At 46.6% G+C, this 20,612-nt stretch overlaps 1 protein-coding gene across 1 annotated transcript; it reads left to right on the top strand.

Annotated features, from left to right (window-relative positions):
• Nucleotides 1–11,429: 11,429 nt before the first annotated feature.
• GOT1L1 (glutamic-oxaloacetic transaminase 1 like 1) lies at nt 11,430–15,837 on the top strand. The gene is made up of 9 exons (XM_066237501.1): nt 11,430–11,544; nt 12,171–12,352; nt 12,664–12,775; nt 13,028–13,137; nt 13,350–13,442; nt 13,537–13,687; nt 14,572–14,737; nt 15,260–15,402; nt 15,653–15,837. The coding sequence occupies exons 1-9, from the start codon at nt 11,430–11,432 to the stop codon at nt 15,835–15,837; spliced, it is 1,257 nt and encodes a 418-aa protein (XP_066093598.1).
• Nucleotides 15,838–20,612: the final 4,775 nt, after the last annotated feature.

Raw genomic sequence — 20,612 nt, 5'->3', positions numbered from 1 at the left:
AGGACAAGAAACAACAGCTCCGTTGATCCGGAACCCTTGGAAAGCTCTGGCCTCTGTTTATATCGAGCCTGTAGAGTTTGCTAGTGGGACAGCTCTGCGCTCCAGAACCTGATGACTGGGCCTCCGGAAGGGAGGTGGGACTGACTGGGGACAGGCATCCTTACCAAGTGGGAGATATATATATTTTTTTGTCTTTTTTTTTTTTTTAAACCATCCTCTCTCTTTTCTGAGGGCTGTTTTCTAAACCCCATTCCTGAATTCCACCGATACCTCAGCAGCCGGGGAGTCCCGCTGCCTGTGCTCAGTTGTCCTAGGGGCCAGGCTAGTGTTGGCGGGGCCCCCTGCTCACTTGTGTGCCTGTGCTCAGGGCAGAGAGAGCGCCTCTCCTTCTACTCCTCCTGCCTCCCAGTTCTGGTGAACCACTCAGTGTTCTCTAGGCTTGGCAGCCCAGGCTGAGAGCAGGAAGCTTAAAAAGGTCAGGGTTTGGGATTTTTGTCCCTGGCTTCCTCACCACAGGTCTCTAAGCACCAGCTTTAGACACAGAACAGCTCTGATCTACCTCACAACAGTGTCAGAAGGACTTCTTCAGGGTTTTTGGGGTTCCTAGGAAGGTGAACCGTTGGAATGGATCTCTTCTTTACCTTTTAAAATCAACTTAATAAATATTATTGAACGCAGTTCATCCACTGCCCTCTTTTCTCTCCATTTGTTTTCTTTTCATAATCCACTTACTCCCTTCTTAGAGTTGCCTTTGGACAGGGGCAATACATTAGGGCTAATCCTTGTCCCTTTCTCCTAATCCTCGTGTAATGGAAATGAAACATCTGCTTGGATAACGGGGAGCAAGCTTGAGCCTTGGACACTCCTGCTGCCCCCCCCTTTCCAAAACCCCTAGAATCCAGTTCAAGGGAGTAGCAAAGCCATGCTATCCATAGGACCTGAGCACAAGTGTCCATCGGACTGGGTCTCCTGGGCTCAGGATCAGGGACCATGGAGCATACGCCCACTCCTGTGCTACAAGCCAGTGGTGGCTTCGTAAGGTTCTGTTGCCAGCAGAAACCAGTTGTGTCCTGTGTTGTAAGTGTGCATTTCTGGGGGCGCAGATCATTGTTGTGTTGGGCAATTGTCTTGGGTTATAAATATATTCTGACATTTCCCATTCTTTTCATAACCTCTACCTTCCCGCTCCCTTTCCTGGGCTGCAGAAATCTATATTATCCTCTGGAAGTAAAACTGGAGATACAAGTGTGAGCCAGTGGATAATTTTTTTTTTCCTTATTCCAGTTTTTATGACCCTTATCAGGCAGTTTTCTACGGAAAGAAAAATTTCTATGGAAATCACCGGATCGTTTTGTGAGTTCTTATTTAAAGTCCATGAGCAGAGGCCATTGTCTGGGCTGATTTACAGGGCAGCCTGTAAATCATAAAAAGTTTAATGTGCTCTATGACAGCAGCATACAATGCACTGGCTAGGTTCAGGGGCTCCAGTGTTATAAAACTTTGATCGGCCCTGAGGATAAGCTTGGTGGATTTCCACATATGGGTGTTCCCTGTTAATGGGACCTGGCCTAGGCCACGCTCTCCTCTCCAGGAGCCCAGGTTTTATTTCTTAGGATGTTTGCATACCAAAGATGACTTTCTCCTTTTCACCCCAGAGCAGTGTGAGATCTCTGCTGTGCGAGGTGTGGAAGGTTTCTGGGCGAGGGCTCAACTTTTGAACCCTTAGTGGAGAAGGAAGTCTTGCTTTAGGCTGGGGATAAGTAAGAGGGCCTCTTTGTCCTTGTCTCTGAATATTTCCCCAACATCACTGAGGAAAGCTGCCCAGTCAGTCCTGGGCAGGGGAGAAGGATGATTTGGGAGTGTGGACAGGAGGGAGTGGAGGGAGGGTTGGTTTGTAGAATTGTCCTTGAACATTCTCCAGGAACTCATACTGCTTGAGACTTGCTTGACATATACCCGTGTGCCAGCTGTCTGACTCCTCGGAGTGTTTAGACTTGCACTGGGGCTGTGCACTCTATCTGCAAATTGTCACCAGTGTATCTGACAGAGAGGCAGCCACTCTGGTCATTTCTCCAGCAACTTGTGGCCAGGTGTCAGGCGGAGAGAGATTTACATCCATGGATGGGGAGCAGGCTGCTTTTGTTAGCGCGAGGCCTGAGCACTTGAACTGTGGAAGACAAACGACCGTCCTCTGAACCTAGAGACGTGAAGACTTACAGACCAATGAGAAAGAAAGAGCCCGTGGAATCGCTGGCTTTGCCAGAGTCTGTCAGCAGGAGCTGAGCGTGGGGCAGAAATGACAGGGGAAGGGGGCTGAGTTGGAGGAGAGGGAATGCGAGTGACTGGTTTTCCAGAGAAACTGCTATGGAGCAGGCAGAATTAAGGCAAGGGCGAGGCTGATACCGGGTTTCCCTCGGACTCTCCACATGGTAGATTCTTGTGGGGAACAGTGGTAAGTTCAGGCTGTGGTCTTAATGGGCAGTCACCGGGCTATAATTCCACACCAACTTCATTCCTCAACCATTTATGGAGTAGGAGCAGCTTCGCCCACTAGTCCTGGGGCACAGGGGGAGGCTATGGAGATAGTGCTCCTCTGTTTCCATCTTGAAAACCAAAGATCCAGGCTCCTTCTCAGGCCTTCTGGTGGACTATGTCTGTGTTTGTGTGTCTGTCTAGAAGGGAAGTGGGTCCCTGTAGTGGGAAGTATTGCTAATACTCCCCCCCCCCACCCCCATGCAAAAAGCCCTGGATAGCGTCAGCTGTAGGCTAATTAGTGAGCAGTTGAAGCGTAACACACAACTCAGTTTGATTAGCAGGAACTCCAGAAGGCCATCTGATCTTTCATTAACTCATCCTATTATGAAATTAAGGAAAATCAAAATGCTTTCCTCATCTATAAAATAAATGGAGAATAAACCTTTCTTCCCTCTCTTGCCTTTTGAAAGGTAATGAGTGTTTCTGGGATAGCTGGCTCTCCTGAAGTTCTGTCAAATCCTAGGCAGAGCTTAACATCTTCAACATCTGCTCCACCCAGGGCATAGGCGGTGCTAGGCGCCCCCGATGGTGATGTGAGGTACAACAGGTGCGGAATGTTGGTCTACTGAAAACATAAGGCCCTCCCGCTAGGCCTCTACCAACTGGAAGGGACCTTAGAAATGATTTAGTCCAAACTTTTGATAGAGTGGATGAAGAAACTGACTTCTACAAAGGTGAATTGTGAGAAGCCAAGGTTACTTTAGTAAGTAAAATGCAACACTGTGGTTGGCAGTATAAAGAGCACAGAATTCACAGCTGGAAAACAAGTAAGAAAGGGAGGAAGAAAGAAATGGTCATTTATTGAGCACAAATAAATATGACTGTTTCATTTGGTGTCACTACAAATGTTATGTTGTAGTGACACAAATAAAGAAGAGAGCCCCATAGAAATCAAATAGCTTGCTTGTGTACCAGACTCTAATCTTATTTTGTTTTTTCTACATACACTACTAATAATCAGTTACGTGACACTGAGCAAGTTACTCAGCATCTCTGACACGTTGTTTGCCAGTGAATCGAATGGAGATTTTATTGCTCTACACAGATCATGCAGACCGGGTGGGTTTGAAGACCTAATGAGTGACTGTGTGTAAAAATGGTCTGGAAACTGAAATGGCTTCTCCAGTGTAAGTGGAGTCATTAGAGTATGGAGCTGGGACTAGTCCCAGGTCTCCTGGTTTTGATCCTTATATGGTCCTGCTTCTATTGACAGCCTGGACCTTGGATCCACTTGTCTTTGGTCACTGTGAGCATGCCCTACCTTATCTTTCCTCTGCGGTTTCTCCCCACCTCAGACTCATTCTGCTGGCTCCAGATCCACATCATTGTACAACTCCCCCTCTGGCTCTCTTTCCACGTTCAAACCCTGGTCTGGCCTGTGCCTAACATTTTGGCTCTGATTTGGTTCACCCTATCAATGCCCATGAAGCATTAATAATGAGCTAATTTTAAAGGATGAACAGAAGGTTTAGGATGGAGAACACTTCCAGATGTCAGTGCTTAATGGGACATAGTCAGGATTTGTGAGAAGCATCCCGAAGGAACCAGAAAAGGAAGGTGATGTATTAGTTTGCTAGGGCTGCCATAACAAATGACCACCAATAGAAATGTATTCTCTTACAGCTCTAGAAACTAGAAGTCCAAAGTCAAGGTGTTGGTTGGGTCACGCTCTCTGAAGGCTCGACGGGAGGAATCTTTCTATGCCTCTTGTGGCTTCTGGTGTTTGCAGCCATCCTTGGTTGATGGGCTTGTAGCTGCATCACTCCAACTTCTGTCCCCATTTTCACATGGTCTTCTTCAACTATATGTCTGTGTCAAAGTTTATTTCTTCTTATAAGGACACCAGTAATTGGTTCAGGGCCTAACTTAACTCAGTAAGACTTAATTTTAACATGATTACATCTGTGAAAACCTTATCTCTAAATAATGTCACATTCACAAGTTCTGAGGGTTAGGACTTCAACATATCTTAGGGGGACACAAGTCAACCCACCACAGGGGTGTGATGGGGAAGGAGGAGCACAACTATGCGAGGCCTTTCCATGCTTATCTTATCCCTGCTGTCTCCAACACTTCCGAGGCTCTGCTTCATCCTAGCATCAGTCCGAAGGATGGTGGGAGTGCTTTCATCCTGGGATTTCCATTTCGAGGCCTTTCCTCCCATCTCCCTGGGCCCTAGATTGGAGAGCCCACTGGTAAGTCAGACCTGTGTCTATTGGTCTCTTGTAGGCAGAAGGTGCTCCCCACTCTCCATTCTTCTTCTCATCCTTTTGGAATAGATCTTTTACGTTTCAGCTGGGCACATGGCCTCACTGTAGACATACTGCAGACTCACTTGCATCTAGATGGGACTGTGTGACTAAGTTCTAGCCAAATGCAGAGTGCAGCTTCCAAGTCTGCTACCAAAGGGAAAAGGCAGCTCCCCCATTTCCACTTCTTCCCTTCCTGAGGACTGGAATATGCAGGAGTGCCGATAAGAACTGAAGTGACCACCCCCGCTCATAAGATGGCAACCATGTGTTGCAGACAGCAGAAAAACCAGGTAAGAGCCTGGGTGTCCAACAGTGTAGAGCCAGTATTTTTGCTCTGGACTGTTTATTTTTAAGCCTCTTAAATAAAAGAGAAATAAACTTTTATCTTGTTTAAGCCACAGTTATTTTAGCCCTTTTAAAAAACAGCAGCGGAATGAAACAAATGCATCAATGAGGGGACGATAAGAGAGGTATAAGTAGATGGGCATCTGCGTACACTCTGTGATGACTATGGGTTGGGTTACAACACTGCTTTGCTGTGGTGCCTCTGCTCTCTGGGAACTGGCATCTCTGGGTCGGAGTTTATGCTGCATCTGGGATCACCGAGTCCATTTCCTTGACAGTGATTCTTATGGAGACAATGATTAATGAGTGTATTAGTTTTCCAAGACTGCCACAAAGATTACCACAATCTTGGTGGCTTCAAACAACAGAAATTTATCCTCTCATAGATCTGGAGGCCAGCAGTCTGAAATCAGGTATCAACAGGCTGGTTCCTTCCGGAGGCTCTGGGGGAGCATCTGTCACCCAGCTTCTGGCGGCTCTGGCAATTCTTGGCGTTCCCTGACTTAAAATATCACTCGCCTCTGTTTTCACTTGCCCTCTGTGTCTTTGTTTTCTTTTTCTGTCTCTTCTAAGGATGTGCATCATTGAATCTGGGGACTATCCTACTCCAGGATGATTTCATCACAATTATATCTGCAAATACCCTTATTCCAAATAAAGTCACATTCTGGGGGTCCCAGGTGACATATCTTTTATGAGACACTATTCAACCCACTACAGTGAGAAACACTTATGAACCCTTTAACTAAGAGTCCTGGTCTCATAAGATTATTATCCATACCAGTGACCCCTCAGAGAAGGGCTATTCTCTCCAGAAGCTCTTGGACTCTACAGTAGGGAGAATTCTGAAATGATCCCCAATAAACCATGTCCTTGGGTTATCTTCTCTCCTTGAATGTGAGTGGAACCTGTAATTTGCTTTTAAATTAGAATATGGCAAAGGTGATGGGATGTTACTTCTGTGATTATGTTACGTGAAAGAGGCAAAGAGATTTCTAAGAGGTAATTAAGGTCCTTATCAGTTGACTTAAATTAATAAAAAGGAAGATAATCCTGGGTGGGCCTGACTTAATGAGGTGGGCCCTTTAAAAGGAGGTCAGAGGTCAGAGACAGAAGAAATCAGAGAGACAGTGCTTCTGGCCTTCAGGAAGCTACAACTGCAAGGAATCAGTTCTGCCAACAACCATGTGAGTTGGAAGAGGACCCGAACCTCAGTTGGGACTGGCTGACATCTTCATTGCAAGCTGGTGAGACCCTGAGCAGAACACTAGCTAACCCATATCCAGACTTTTGACGCATGAAAATTGTAAGATAATAAATGTGTGTTGTTCTAAGCTAAGTTTGTGGTAATTTGTTACACAACAGTAGAAAGTGAGTGTAGACCCACTGCACAGTTCTGCCTAAGGTTATTCTTTCTAGCTGTCCTCCTCTGGTGTTTTAAAAGGTTTCCCATCAGGCCTGACCTGTGGTGGCGCAGTGGATAAAGCATCGACCTGGAAATGCTGAGGTCGCCAGTTCGAAACCCTGGGCTTGCCTGGTCAAGGCACATATGGGAGTTGATGCTTCCAGCTCCTCCCTCTGCCCCCCCATCTCTCTCTCCTCTCTCTGTCTCTCTCCCTCTCTAAAAATGAATAAATAAAAATTAAAAAAAAAAAAAAAAAAAGGTTTCCCATCAGAAATGAAAATACAATGGGACCAAGAGCTCAGGAAGATTCCATGATCTGCCATGGCCTATTATTCTGGCCAGGGGCCTCTTGGGGACTTTGATTGGGTGTCCCAGGAACACAGTCTCTCATTCTCCGTTCTTCACTTCTGAGGGAACGACCAGTCATCCTATGATACCTTGACCTCCACATCCACATATCTTTTAAGAAAATTAGGAGCTAAAGGTTCAGAGTCCATTTACTACAGTTCTCATTTCTAAATTGCTGGTGAGGCAACACATTTTATAACACAAAAGCACACAAACATAGTTCTCAAAATCTCTTTAGCAAGAGACAAGATGAAATATTAGTGCTTCCACTGTTGGTATTCCCAGAAGGAAGAAAGGATGGGTCCTTTCTTCCCACAGAAGAGAGAAGTGAGAATAGGAGAGCTTTGCCTCAGTTCAGCACCACCCACGGTGTCTCTGGGTTCCCTTGCAGTCACTGGATCCCTAGAGTGAACCCTTCCTCTAAGACCTCCCCTCGGGCCCAAGTCCGAACCTGCCTGATGTTGGCACACTCCCCAGAATGGCAGGGAGAGGGGTTGGGAGAAGGAGGGAGGCATAGGCAGCTGCTTTACTGTGGAGAAATTCCTACTATTTCTGGGGAAGGAGAAACACATGGGGCTGACGGCAAACTTCACGGCTTCAGCAACCTCAAGATTCCAAGGCCAGCTGTGTGATAGTTTCCCCTTGCTTCCTGAGGGAAGAATTAATCTTTGTTGTTGTTGTTTTTACTTCTTTGCTTATTTCTTTTTAATTTTATTTAAAAAATTAAATTTAATAAGGTGATATCAATCAATAAGAGTATATAGATTTCAGGTAAATATTTCTATAACATTTGAACTGTTGATTATATTGTGTGCCCATCACCCAAAGTCAAATAATTATCCATCACCTTATATTTGTCCCCTCTTTGCACCGTTCTTCCTGCTCCCTTCCCGTCCCTTCCCCCTCCCTTCTCCTGGTAACCACTTCCCTTTTATCTGTGTCCATGAGTCTCAGTTTTACATTCCACTTATGAGTGAAATCATACAGTTCTTAAACTTTTTCTGATTTACTTATTTCACTCAGTGTAATGTTCTCAAGGTCCATCCACATTGTCGTAAATGTCACTATGTCATCATTTCTTATGGCTGAGTAAGGAAGAACTAATCTTAACAGCAAACTAATTCTTACCCTTAGCCTACCTACTCTCATGCCCATTTTCTTGACAGGGTTGCTGGCTTGCTGGAATTGACCTGGGTGGTCTGCTATTGGACTCCTGACCTTGCTTTTCTTGCAAATTGTTGTACTAAAGAATGTTTTTTTCTTTTTTAAAAAAATGAGGAGGGGTATACAAGTGGTACAAAAAGAAGTGGAAAGTTTTACTGATATATCGGATACTGTTTAAAGTAAGCAGATAGTTTTCAGAACAGTCCCTGCGTACCAGCATCGCCTCCAGGCCTGGTCTGGTGTCTGGCATTTTTGTGGACATCTGGCAAGTCTGCCCAATAGCCCCTGCCATAGCCCAGGGTCTTCATCACTTCGTAGCTGAATTAACTAAAATAATCCCCACTTGGCCTTCCTGTCTAGTTCTGGCTTCCCTCTCATTCATCCTCCACAAGCTCTCAGGGGGAGTATTCTAAAATATAAATCTGACAATGTCATTCTCTTTCTTAAAATCAATCAATGGCTTCCTGAAGCATTTCGGGGTAAGATTTAGGTCTCTCAACATAAAGGCCTGGCCTCAGATAGATAGTGCCTACTTCCTAACCCAATTTCCCACCTCTCTCCTCTCTCTATCCACTTTTACCCCAATCAGGTTTAAATTCACCGAAGAACTCATTTTATTTTTTGTTGTCACAGACATGTAGCCCCTGTCAAACACAGACTGTATGCTTCGCTTATCTACCCACCATTTATCCCAGAAGTAAGTTTTTATCAAGAGGACAGACTCTCAATGTGTTGCAAGGTAAAACTGACAAGGTCTGTTGGTGGCTTGGATGTAGTGTCTAAGAGAAAAAGGGAGAAGTCCGGGATGAGATCAAGATTTTTGGCCTGAGCTCCTGGCAGAATAGACTCGCCATTTACTAAAACAGGGGGAAGTGAGGGGAATGTGAAACTCTTGAGTTACTTTTTTGGACATAGTAAATTTGAAAAGCCTACTAATTGTGTCTTAAGCGATCAAGTAGGCATTAGGATTTTCAACTCTGTAGGTTAGAAGTCAAAGAGGAATATATAGGTTTGACAGAGGGGTATTTAAGCTCATGGAAGTGCATGAGTGCACCTGCATGGTGATCATAGAAAGAGAATTCAGAGTGTATCAAATCAACATGTTGCATACCGTCAACTTATGCAATGTTATATGTCAATTATATCTCAATGAAGCTGGAAAAAAGAAAATATAACTCCAGGCATAACAAAAAAAAGAATTCGGAGGACTGAGCCCAGGAGCACTCTAACACCGAGAGGTCAGACATAGAAGGAACCAGGAAAGCCACTGAGAAGCAGCACTAATGAGGTGAAAGGAGAAGCAAAAGCAGGTAGCAGCTTGGGTGCCATGGGAAGAAAGTGTTTTAAGGAGGAAGTGGTCAGTTTTGTCACATGCTGTTGAAACACCAAATAACAGGAGAGCCGAGAACGCCCTGTCGAAGGTCTGTCGTTCGTTACCTTGGTGAGAGCAGCTCGATGGTGTGGAGGTGACAGAGTGCTGGTTAGAGTGGCTGCACCAGAACTTGGGAATTGAGGACGTGGAAATGGAGAGTATAAAACGTTCTTGCAGTAGCTATCGCTCTGAAGAGGGCCAGAGAAATGCGGTGTGGTCGATGACCCTGGTGTTCTTTTGGTCAATCTGGGCAGAGTTCACCAAAAGAGAATCATGCTCAAGATTTGAGATGCAAATTGAAGCAGAGTCCATTAATACCTGAAGGATCGCTAATTGTTTGTTTCAAGGCAGGTTCCTGGGAGGCACAGCCTGAACAAGGGAGTAGGACACATGACTCACAGAGGGAGTGCGCCGGCCTCCCAGGTCAAGTCTAGCTTAGGTCTGACTTGTGGGTCGTGGAGCACAAACTGAGCCACAGAGATACTCCAAGACAAGTGGCTGGTCTTTCGTACACCTAGATTAGGCAGTCATTCGCTACCCCTCTTGCTAGGAGTATAACCTGCCAGGCAATTTCCAGGCCAGGTGGCTCCTGGCAGCTAATGGCAATTCTCCAGAGAAGGTGGATCTGGAAGATAAGCCTTACCCAGCAGCAGGACTGGTAAAGGATATCCCGGTGAGATCCCAACAATGTCTACAACAATCATTCATGAAGTTATTTTTAAAAACTAAAAGAAAAGAAAGCAAAATGCATGACTGAGCCTACAGACTCTCTCCACCCTTGACCTTTGCCTTCCAACGAGCTCCTTGGCCACTGGAGAAACAGTTAACAGTGCTGACTTTATTTATTTATTTATTTATTTATTTATTTATTTTTTTATTTACAGAGACAGAGAGAGAGTTAGAGAGAAGGATAGACAGGGTCATTGAAGAGCACAGCCATCATCAGAAGCAAATGGAGAGAGATGAGAAGCATCAATCATCAGTTTTTTGTTGCAACACCTTAGTTGTTCATTGATTGCTTTCTCATATGTGCCTCTTTAGATAACTGGGAGAATTAGGGTTGTAAGTTATATAGTTCCTAAACTTAGGACTCTTTAGTAAAATAACTATGGAAGAAAACAGTGCTTTCTTTTTATTCTTTTTAAAATCCGGAGCTCTGGCCTGACTAGGGGGTGGTATAGTAGATAGAGCATCTGCTTGGGACACTGAGTACCCAGGTTCAAAACTCCGAGGTTGCTGGCTTATGGTTTGAGCCACAGGGTTGCTGGCTGGAGCGTGGGATCATAGACATGACCCTGTGGTCGCTGGCTTGAGCCCAAGGTCACTGGCTTGAGCAAAGAGTCACTGGCTCGGCTGGAGCCCTCCAGTCAAGGCACGTATGAGAAAGCAATCAATGAACAACAAAGGTACTGCAACTATGAGTTGATGCTTCTCCTCTCTCTCCGCTTCCTGTCTGTTGGTCCCTGTCTGTCTGTCGCTCTCACTAAATAAATAAACAGACAAAATCTGGAGCCCTTACCAGAATGAAAGTAGAAGCTTTTTAAACGTGTCCCTTGATTTGCAGGGTTGAGATACTGTTGGATGTGAGGTTTCGCTTGTATAGGAGACGCCCTCCCCTGGCTCTCTGGCTGCCTGTCCTGCCCTGTCTTCTAAAGGTCTGACTTGTTATTTTGGAAATGGTGACTTGGAGCCAGAGAAGAGAAAGCAATGAGTTAGGGAGAAGTGTCTGGGAATTCTGGGTAGTCTCTAGCCCCTCCCCCAGCCACCTTTCAGGGGTTTCTTTTCAAAGTCCATAGAATATTGCCATAGTCCTTTAGGAGCACCACTAGGAGACCGGGAGTTGGGTTCCGTTGCTCTGGTGACCAGTTAGCTGGGGCCTCTGCATTGGAGCTGCCAGGGTTCTGGGAAGAGGCAGGCCTGTGTGGCTCAGGCTTAGAGGAAGGCTTCCAACAGAAGCAGGAGAGCACAAGAGCGGAGTCATAGTCTTGGTTCTACTTCCATCTCAGTGATGTCCACGCTTTCAGTGTTCTTGGATGTGCCCCATGCCCAGAAGCTAGAAAGCAGCTTGTTAAAGACCTATAAACAGGATGATCACACTGAGAGGATGTTCCTGGCCTATAGAGGTAGATGCCTAAGACTTAGTATATCACCACTGCCTCTAGGGAGCAGTCTTCTATTCCAGGCATCAGGAACAGCACAAGCTTCTGCAAGTAGGGAGGTCTCTTCCTGTTAACAAAACTGCCAATGGGAAAAAGAGCAGGAAACGTCCTGGGTCATTCCGTGCCCTCCGCCCTTCTCTGGGGCTTCCAGGGATTTGGTATAAACTCTGGTATATCCTCTACCACACTTTTTTCAGCCTCTTCCTTCATTCCCCCTTCTGCTCCTGAACCAAGAATGGTTTCCCAAATGGACCCTTCTGACACGCAGCCAGCCTTCGCCCCTGTGAAGTCAGTGATACTTTGTTTCAGCTCAGGTATCTACAATGCCCAGGTTGTACATGATTTTTGCCCTTTAAAACAGCGTAGATTTCCATTGTCTTCTTTAAAAATAAAAATGATAAAAATTCACTAATAGCACATCGTTTTTATAAAAGGGAGGGAAAAAAAGGGAGAGTAATTGTTTTTTCCAAGGTAATTTTCCAAAATCCTCCCCAAAACCGGGAAAGATGAATTGCTTGTAAGCTGTCCGCAGAGCCCAGACTCGGCAGCCCCGAGCCCGCCTCCAGAGTGCTCCCTGGTTCTTCCCACAGCCTGCATGACCAATGAAGGCCAGCCCTGGGTTGCTCCCGCGGTGCAGAAGGTCCGGCTGCAGATCGCACAGGATCCCTCCCTGGATTATGAGTACATGCCGGTGACAGGCATGAAGTCATTCATCCAGGCCTGCTTGGAACTGCTCTTTGGAAAGCATAGCCCAGTCATTGTGGAGAACAGGGTGAGAAGAAGGACCCCTCCTCTCCTCACCCAGATGCAGAGAATGGAGATTGGAGTTTGCACAATCTCAAAGCTGACAAGGTCTTTGGAGGGCCCGCTGGCACTGACAAAGGAGACACCTGAGGCTCACAGCATCCAAAACTTGTCATTGAAGAGCACAGCCATCATCAGAAGCAAAGCCACGCTCTGGGCACCAGCCCACACTGCTAATGTGTACAAGTTCTTTTAAGAAAGGGGTGAGCTGACTCTGAGGTGGCACTAGTGTCACCACTACTCTTTCAAAGTGTTATTTCTGTTTATTTTTGCTGGCAGGCTGGGGGTGTGCACACTGTTGGCGAGAGTGGTGCCTTCCAACTTGGGGCCCGGTTCCTCAAAACTTGGCATCAGGATTCTCAAATAGTTTACATAGTTTCTTCTAAAAAAGGTGAGTGTTATGCAAAGTGAGGGTGTTAGAAGATCCCTGTCGCTGTTCCTAATTCCCACCCCACTGACAATCTTCCCTGTGGCCCTTCTCACTCGCTGTCATGACAAATGGTGGATAAGCCAAGCTTGTCCTTCCCTGCCACTGCCCTGCTTTCAGCCAGTGACCTACTGGCTGAGGAGACCTACTCTCTGCTGTGTCTACCTCCATCTCTCCATTTCCTATGGACCAGATGGTGGGGCTGTGTTCCCACAGAACAGTATGGACCCATCTTCCAGGACATGGGCTTCACAGTTCACGAATACTCCTTCTGGGACCCCAAGCAGCTGTGCATGGACCCCAACGTGCTCCTCGATGTGGTGGAGGTAGAGGGTCCCCCTTCGAAACCTTCTCCCCAGGCCTGACTTACAGTTCTATTTTCCTTTCCCCCTCACCCCTATGATAATCAAAGGCCTTTTCTAGGTTTGGCTTTGGCTAGTCTTTTGGTAGGAACTGACGACGGGTGGCACCTCCAGTTGTCCTGGTGCCACTACCACTGGGTAGAGGAAGTGCCTAATGAGACAGTGTCTACCTGCAGCAGGCCCCAGACGGCTGTGTCTTTGTGATCGGGGGCCTTGGCAACTGCAACTTGACACATCAGCAGTGGAAAAAGTTGATGGCCACCATGAAGGTGAGCCCAGCGTCTCACCTGACGTCCTCCCCTCTCACCATCCACTATGGCCTTCATTAGTCTGATCCTTTTCTCATTCTCCTTTCTCCTACAGAGGAAGCAGATATTCCCATTTTTTGACATTCCCAATCAAGGTTTATCCACCGGTGACCTGGAAGAAGACACTAGATTCTTACAGTACTTTGTGTTGGAAGGTTTTGAGTTCTTCTGCAGTCAGTCTCTGTCCAAGAATTTTGGCATTTACGGTATGGTATGGGCAGAAGGAGAAGGGAGGGCCTGCTGCTAAGGTGCTGCCACTCCACAGCACCAAGGCTGTGTTTGCCACCTCCTGCCCTGCAGGGGGAGCAAGGCCTCCAGGGAGAGCAGCGTGGAGCACAAGAGAAGAGCTAGGCCTTGGGTTCTCTCTGGTCACCTCAGCCTCAGTTACTAACACTACTAGCTCCAGTTACATCATTTCCCCCCTTAGGCCTCGTTTCCTCATCTAGAAGATGAGGTGTTAAGAACTAGTTACCTTTCTAGTCCCTTCTATCTTTTTTTTATTTTATTTCTCTCTAATTAACAATTTTTTTAATTTTTTTTTTTTTTTATTTTTTACAGAGACAGAGAGAGTCAGAGAGAGGGATAGACAGGGACAGACAGACAGGAACAGAGAGATGAGAAGCATCAATCATTAGTTTTTCCTTGCGTTTTGCAACACCTTAGTTGTTCATTGATTATTTTCTCATATGTGCCTTGACCGTGGGCCTTCAGCAGACCGAGTAACCCCTTGCTCGAGCCAGCGACCTTGGGCTCAAGCTGGTGAGCTTTTGCTCAAACCAGATGAGCCCTCACTCAAGCTGGCAACCTTGGGGTCTCGAACCTGGGTCTTCCACATCCCAGTCTGACGCTCTATCCACTGCGCCACTGCCCGGTCAGGCTGGTCCCTTCTATCTTTGAGACTCTTACTTACAGCTACTCTTTCTGGAAGAACCTCTGGCAACTTCCTGGGGCCTCGACAGCAGCCTGGCTGGCCGGGAAGAGGGCCCTGTAGGTTACCCCTCGCTTCTGCCAGGCTGGAGGCAGTTATAGGGGAAGGCCTTGGTAGTGGTGGAGGAGACTGAGAATGAGGTTGTCTGTCCCAATGCTGCAGATGAAGGAGCGGGGATCCTAGTGGTGGTGGCACTCAACAACCAGCTCCTGCTGTGCGTCCTCTCCCAGCTGGTGAACTTCACCTTAGCCTTGTGGCTAAACCCTCCTACCATGGGCGCGCGCATTGTCACCTCCATCCTCTGTAACCCCGCTTTGCAGGAAGCATGGTAAGGGTGAAGGGTGGGGGCAGGGAGGGATGGGCAGAGCCTCTGGACACCTCCCGACTTCCTGATTCAGAGGATTCAGCTGGGTGCTGCCCAGCTATTGTCTCTTCCTGCCCCTGTTGCTTCTTTACTCCATTCATTTATCAACCTTTACTGATGGCCCACTATGTTTCCATGGCAGTGGCTATGCCAATGCTTGCCCTACCATTGGGGGAGTGGGTAATAGGACATTGTTTTTGGTACACAGGCTGATGAATTATTTGAACTCTTCCAGACTGCAGGAGATTAGAAAGCCTCAAGGGCTTGCTACTCTGGCAAAATCTGCCTAAGAGTCTGCTTGGCTTGCTTAAATTAGTACAGGCTGAAACTTTCCTCCCATTCATAACCGTCTCAGATCCCTGGCTCCACTAGTGTGCCCTCTCATACTCTGGTTGGGAGCTTTGAAGGGAAGAAGGGTGGAACGGTAATGATGTTGAGAGCAGGGGGCACTTCACATTCTAATCCCTGCTGTCCTTCCTTTGAAAGGAAGGAGAGTCTGAAAGAGGTTGTAGAGAATGTTATGCTGATCAAGGAAAAGTTTAAGGAGAAGCTCCGGCTCCTGAGAACGCCTGGCTCCTGGGATCACATCACCCAGCAGAATGGAACCCATAGCTATCTTGGACTCGACTGTAAGTGTCTAAGAGTGGATAGTTCTCTCTATTCTGAACTTGGACTTGTAGCTGAAAATCAACCAGGTGACCAAATCCTAGCTTAGCATCAGATGTTGATTTTTTTTCCTGAGGAAAGTGGAGTGCTTTGAAGACCAACCAACCCTCCCTCCGTAAATGCTGACACTCCCTGTCCCCCGTAATCTACCCTGGGCTAAAGGGAATTTAGTGGTGGCTACCCTAGGATCTGAGACCCTGTGATTATCACCAGTCCAACAGGTGGAATACCTGGTCAAGGAGAAACATATCTACATCCCCAAGAATGGTCGGATCAACTTCACCTGTATCAATGCCTGCAACATAGATTATATCACCGAGAGCATCAATGAGGCTGTCCTCCTCACAAAGGGTTCAGAGAAGTGTTTTCAGAAAGAAAATGACTATGAGTTAGAATAAAAGCTTTAGTCTTTTCAAAAATCCTGTGCTCATTATTATTCACTGCTATAATTCATCTCTTCGCAAAGCACTTTCTCTCCATCTACTTATAAGGCCCTGGTCCGGTGTCAGCAAAGTGGGGGAAGGGAGGAAGCCCCAGAGAAAAAGGTAATGTCTACCTTCATATGCCATCCCACATTTATTGAACACCTACTATGTTAAGGCCCTGATCTGGTGTCTTATTTCATTCAGGCTGCTATAACAAAATACTCTAGACTGGGAACCTTATAAACAACGGAAATTTATTTCTCACACTTCTGAAGGTTGGGAAGTCCAAGATAAAGGTGCCAACAGATTCAGTGTCTAGTGAAGGCCTACCACCTGGTTCATAAACAGCATCTTTTTTTTTCTTTTTTTTTTTTTTGTGATTGAGACACAGAGAGAAGGACAGATAGGGACAGACAGACAGGAAGGGAGAGAGAAGAGAAGCATCAATTCTTTGTTGTGGCTCCTTAGTTGTTCATTGATTGCTTTTTCATGTGTGCCTTGACCAGGGGGCTACAGCAGAGCCAGTGACCCCCTTGCTCAAGCCAGCGACCGTGGGCTCAAGGCAGTGACCTTGGGCTTCAAGCTAGTGACCTTTAGGCTCAAGCCAGCAACCACAGGGTCATGTCTATGATCCTACGCTCAAGCCAGCGACCCCTCGCTCAAGCTGGTGAGCCTTGCTCAAGCCAGATGAGCCCACGCTCAAGCCAGCGACCTTGAGGTTTCAAACCTGGGTCCTCTGTGTTCCAGTCTGACACTCGATCCACTGCACCACCGCCTGGGGCAGGGCAGCATCTTCTAGTTGTAACATCACATGGCAGAAGGGCTGAGGGATCTTTCTGGGGCTTCTGTTATAAGAGTACCAATTCCATTCATGAGGGCTGTACCTTCATGACCTAAGTCACTCTCAGATACCATCACATTAGTGATTAGGTTTTAATGTATGACTTTGAGGGGAACACAAACATTCAGACCATAGTATTTGGGTATCAAAGGGAATGTAAAAAACACACGTACAATCCAGTCCTTTTTCTCTAGAAGCTTAGTTGGGAGACCTCAGTCATATGAACTGTTAAGTAACGTTTCAAGGCTGAATGTAATAAGAACTCACAACATTATATAGATGTGATGATTCTAGTCTCAAACCTTCATGTCATCCCAGCTAAAATGAATTTTTCTGGAGAGCCCTACCCAAAGTACAGATTCATGAGCAAATTTAATGTTGTTATTGTTTTAAGATGCTAAATTTAACAGTGATTTGTTACACATTTTTAGATAACTGGAACAATTATTTTGTCCTTTATGTCTCTTTTAATCTGTAGTTTCCTCTTCCCTCTTTTTTTTTTTTTTTCCTTTCAAATTTTTTTAAACTGAAGAACTGATGTTTTGGTTGTTGTTCTGCAAGGCTTCTCACAGACTAAATTTTGCTCATTTTATCTCCATGGTATCATTTAGTATGCTCCTCTGTCTCCCTGTATTTTTTGAAAATAAAAATCTAAATTACAGGCTTGATCAGATTCAGGTTCAACTTATTTTTTTGTTTTGGTAAGATCGTATCACAGATGGTGATGTACATCTTCAGAAAGCATGGGATGGCCCTGGCCGGTTAGCTCAGTGGCAGAGTGTCGGCCTGGCGTGCAGGAGTCCTGGGTTCGATTCCCGGCCAGGGCACACAGGAGAAGCGCCCATCTGCTTCTTCACCCCTCCCCCTCTCCTTCCTCTCTGTCTCTCTCTTCCCCTCCCGCAGCCAAGGCTCCATTGTAGCAAAGATGGCCCGGGCCCTGGGGATGGCTCCTTGGCCTCTGTCCCAGGTGCTAGAGTGGCTCTGATTGCGGCAGAGCGACGCCTTGGATGGGCAGAGAGCATCGCCCCCTGGTGGGCGTGCCGGTGGATTCCGGTCGGGTGCATGCGGGAGTCTGTCTGACTGCCTCCCCATTTCCAACTTCAGAAAAATGCAAAAAAAAACCCCAAAAACCCAGAAAGCATGGGATGCTAGTTTTTTACTGTGATGTCAGTAACCACTGATGAGTACTGCTGAGCTCCATTAATTCCTTTGCAAGTTAATGGCAGACTGGCAGATAGTCTAATTCTAATATCATTTATTCACTCTTAGCTGGAATATTTTTATAAATAGAAATTTCCCCTCACTATGATTTGTTTAATGTGAGGTAGATTTATATAGAAAAAGCATAAATAATGTTTGATTCTTTCCCTTAGTTTACCAGTTTTAAAAGTCTTTATAGGAAAATCTTTATGAATTCATGAATTTAAAACAATTTCATGTTATTCTCCTGCAAACATTATTCGTATGATATTTAAAATGTCTGACCTTTGAGCCAATTTAAATTAGTATGTGAGATCTTTTGACACCACCCTAGCACTCCCTGATAGCTTTACTTTCTGGCATGACAAAAAGTTCCAAAAATTTTTGAACATTTTCTGCCCCAGGCCTACAATCAGTCGTTTCTCAAAGATGCTCTAATCACTTTCAGCAGATACAAATATTTATACACCACAATGTGGATTGTTAAGATGCTCATTGTTACTAAATTGGTCATTATTTCCAACTCTTTTCAGTAAAGTAGAGTATATTGAGTGCCTGTCTTCCTTTGCAAACCAGCCTAGGACACTGAAGACATGAGGCCTTAGGCTCAGTTAATTTTCAGTAAATGCATCTCACTCAACGAAGGAATCCAGACTGTACCACTGAAGCTAATGGTCATTGAGTATGTATCCAGACAAGAGCTTTACATCCATCATCTCATTTAATCCTCATTACAGTTCAACGAGGTAGGTTATTAATGTTATCATCCTCACTTTGCTGTCTAGGGAGCATCAGTAATCTGCCCAGCTAAGGTCACACCCAAGGTAAAGGGTGCAAAGGTCGAGGTGCTTGGTGCCTGAGTCCTGACTGTCTTACTCCATCTAGACTGCTCCCATCCCCCAAGCTTTCTTTTTTTTAAATAAATAAATTTTTATTAATTTTAATGGGGTGACATCAATAAATCAGGGTACATATATTCAAAGAAAACATGTCCAGGTTATCTTGTCATTCAATTTTGTTAGATACCCATCACCCAAAGTCAGATTGTCCTCCATCACCTTCTATCTAGTTTTCTTTGTGCCCCTCCCCCTCCTCCTCCCTCTCTCCGTCCTCCCCCCACCCCCAACCACCACACTCTTGTCCGTGTCTCTTAGTCTCGTTTTTATGTCCCATCAATGTGTGGAATCCTGCAGTTCTTGTTTTTTTTCTGATTTAGTTATTTCACTCTGTATAATGTTATCAAGCTCTCACCATTTGGTTGTAAGTGATCCGATGTCATCATTTCTTATGGCTGAATAGTATACCATGGTTTATATGTGCCACATCTTCTTTACCCAGTCTTTTTTTTTTTTTTTTACAGTGATTAAAGCCTTTAAGCAAACTCTTGGCCAATACAGCAAGAATACATAAAAGAGTAGTGTCCTTAACATGTTCACCAAATCCAAGTTGGCCCCAACACCATGCCAAATCCCTGAAAAACGCAACCCAACCTCAGTTCAGTCTGTTAGGAGCTGTCACAAGGAGCAGGAGTCCAGGAAAAGTCCACATCCAGGAAAAGTCCGCATGGCACTGGAATTGTCACAATTCTATACTTCGCAGCTCACGTCCAAATCCCAATGACCGCTGCTTCTAGCTGGTAATGATTCAGGTAGACTGGAAAAGCCTTCTATAGCATGTGTGGAGTTGGAGCTTCTGTTCTCCTCTGCCTGGAGAGATGAGACCAGGTTGCTTTTCCCTGGAGCTCTGTGACTGTGGGCCCCAATCTTTCTTGAACCTAACCCTAAAGGGGTAATACACACCCAGAGCAGGCCCAGAGGAGCTCCAGGGTCCGGGCTGGCCTGGAGCCAGCTGTGTGGCGTGTGCCTTGCGGAGAGGGAAGAGCTGCGGGACTGCGTCTACGGGGACGCGGGCCAGCGTGTCTGCAGACACGCCAGGTTCCACCACGGCCAGGGCTCCAGGAGGCTTCTGCCCAAACAAAGCGTTTCCGCTTTTGCGGGTGGCAGTAAGTTTCCTCCCTGTCATTGCTGGCGGCCCGCCGAAGTGGACCGGCTGGCACAGACTTCTTTAAATGTGCGGTGTCTGTGAGCTGGAAAGGACGCGGAGGAGCAGGTTTTCCAATACACAGTAATTGATGCCCCTCGACCCGTCGCGATCTGGGTCTCGGTCGTCAAGTGCATCTGCTTCTTAAAGTGCCCCACATCACCGAGGTTCTCCCTGCGGGGGCGCGCTGGGATTCCAGAGGGTTCGAGAAGGTCCCAGGGACGTGTGTCCCCGCGTCCACTCGCGAGAGCGGGCGCCGAGCCGGTGGTTTGAGGGTGCGCGCCTTGCAGCGCGTTTCTTGGGCTGTCTTCTCCCCTTCCCCATCGGCTGTGGATCCCACAGACCTGGTAGTGAATGAAAAGAAAATGGGGGTTCGGTTGGCCTGCTCGGGTTGGCAGGTGGCTGGGCTGCACTATAAACTGGGGCTCCAGGGCGCGTCTTTCAGGACACCCAGTTCTCTGCTCTCCGCAGGGGTGGCTCCAGGGTCGGCCTCAAATCCAGGGTGTGTGTGTGGGGGGGAGCCCAGGGTCGGGAGGACCCTCCCCCCCAGCTTTGTCTGAGGAAAGTCGAGACTGTGACGGGCCAAGCACGTGGCCTCCAAAACCGAGCGGACCGCGGACACCTGGGACGCTACCCACTGTCTCACTTCCACCACGGTGCCGGGGTC

Source organism: Saccopteryx bilineata, chromosome 6, assembly GCF_036850765.1.
Source record: "Saccopteryx bilineata isolate mSacBil1 chromosome 6, mSacBil1_pri_phased_curated, whole genome shotgun sequence".
Lineage (NCBI taxonomy): Eukaryota > Metazoa > Chordata > Mammalia > Chiroptera > Emballonuridae > Saccopteryx > Saccopteryx bilineata.
The sequence above is the reverse complement of the archived record's forward strand: the minus strand, read 5'-3'. Positions and strand labels throughout refer to the sequence as shown.

Coding starts and splice junctions, on each gene's coding strand:
- GOT1L1 (XM_066237501.1), top strand. CDS start 11,430: ATGTCCACGCTTTCAGTGTTCTTGGATGTGCCCCATGCCCAGAAGCTA. Junction 11,545..12,170: donor GATGTTCCTGGCCTATAGAG/GTAGATGCCTAA, acceptor TTCTTCCCACAG/CCTGCATGACCAATGAAGGC. Junction 13,138..13,349: donor TGCTCCTCGATGTGGTGGAG/GTAGAGGGTCCC, acceptor GTCTACCTGCAG/CAGGCCCCAGACGGCTGTGT.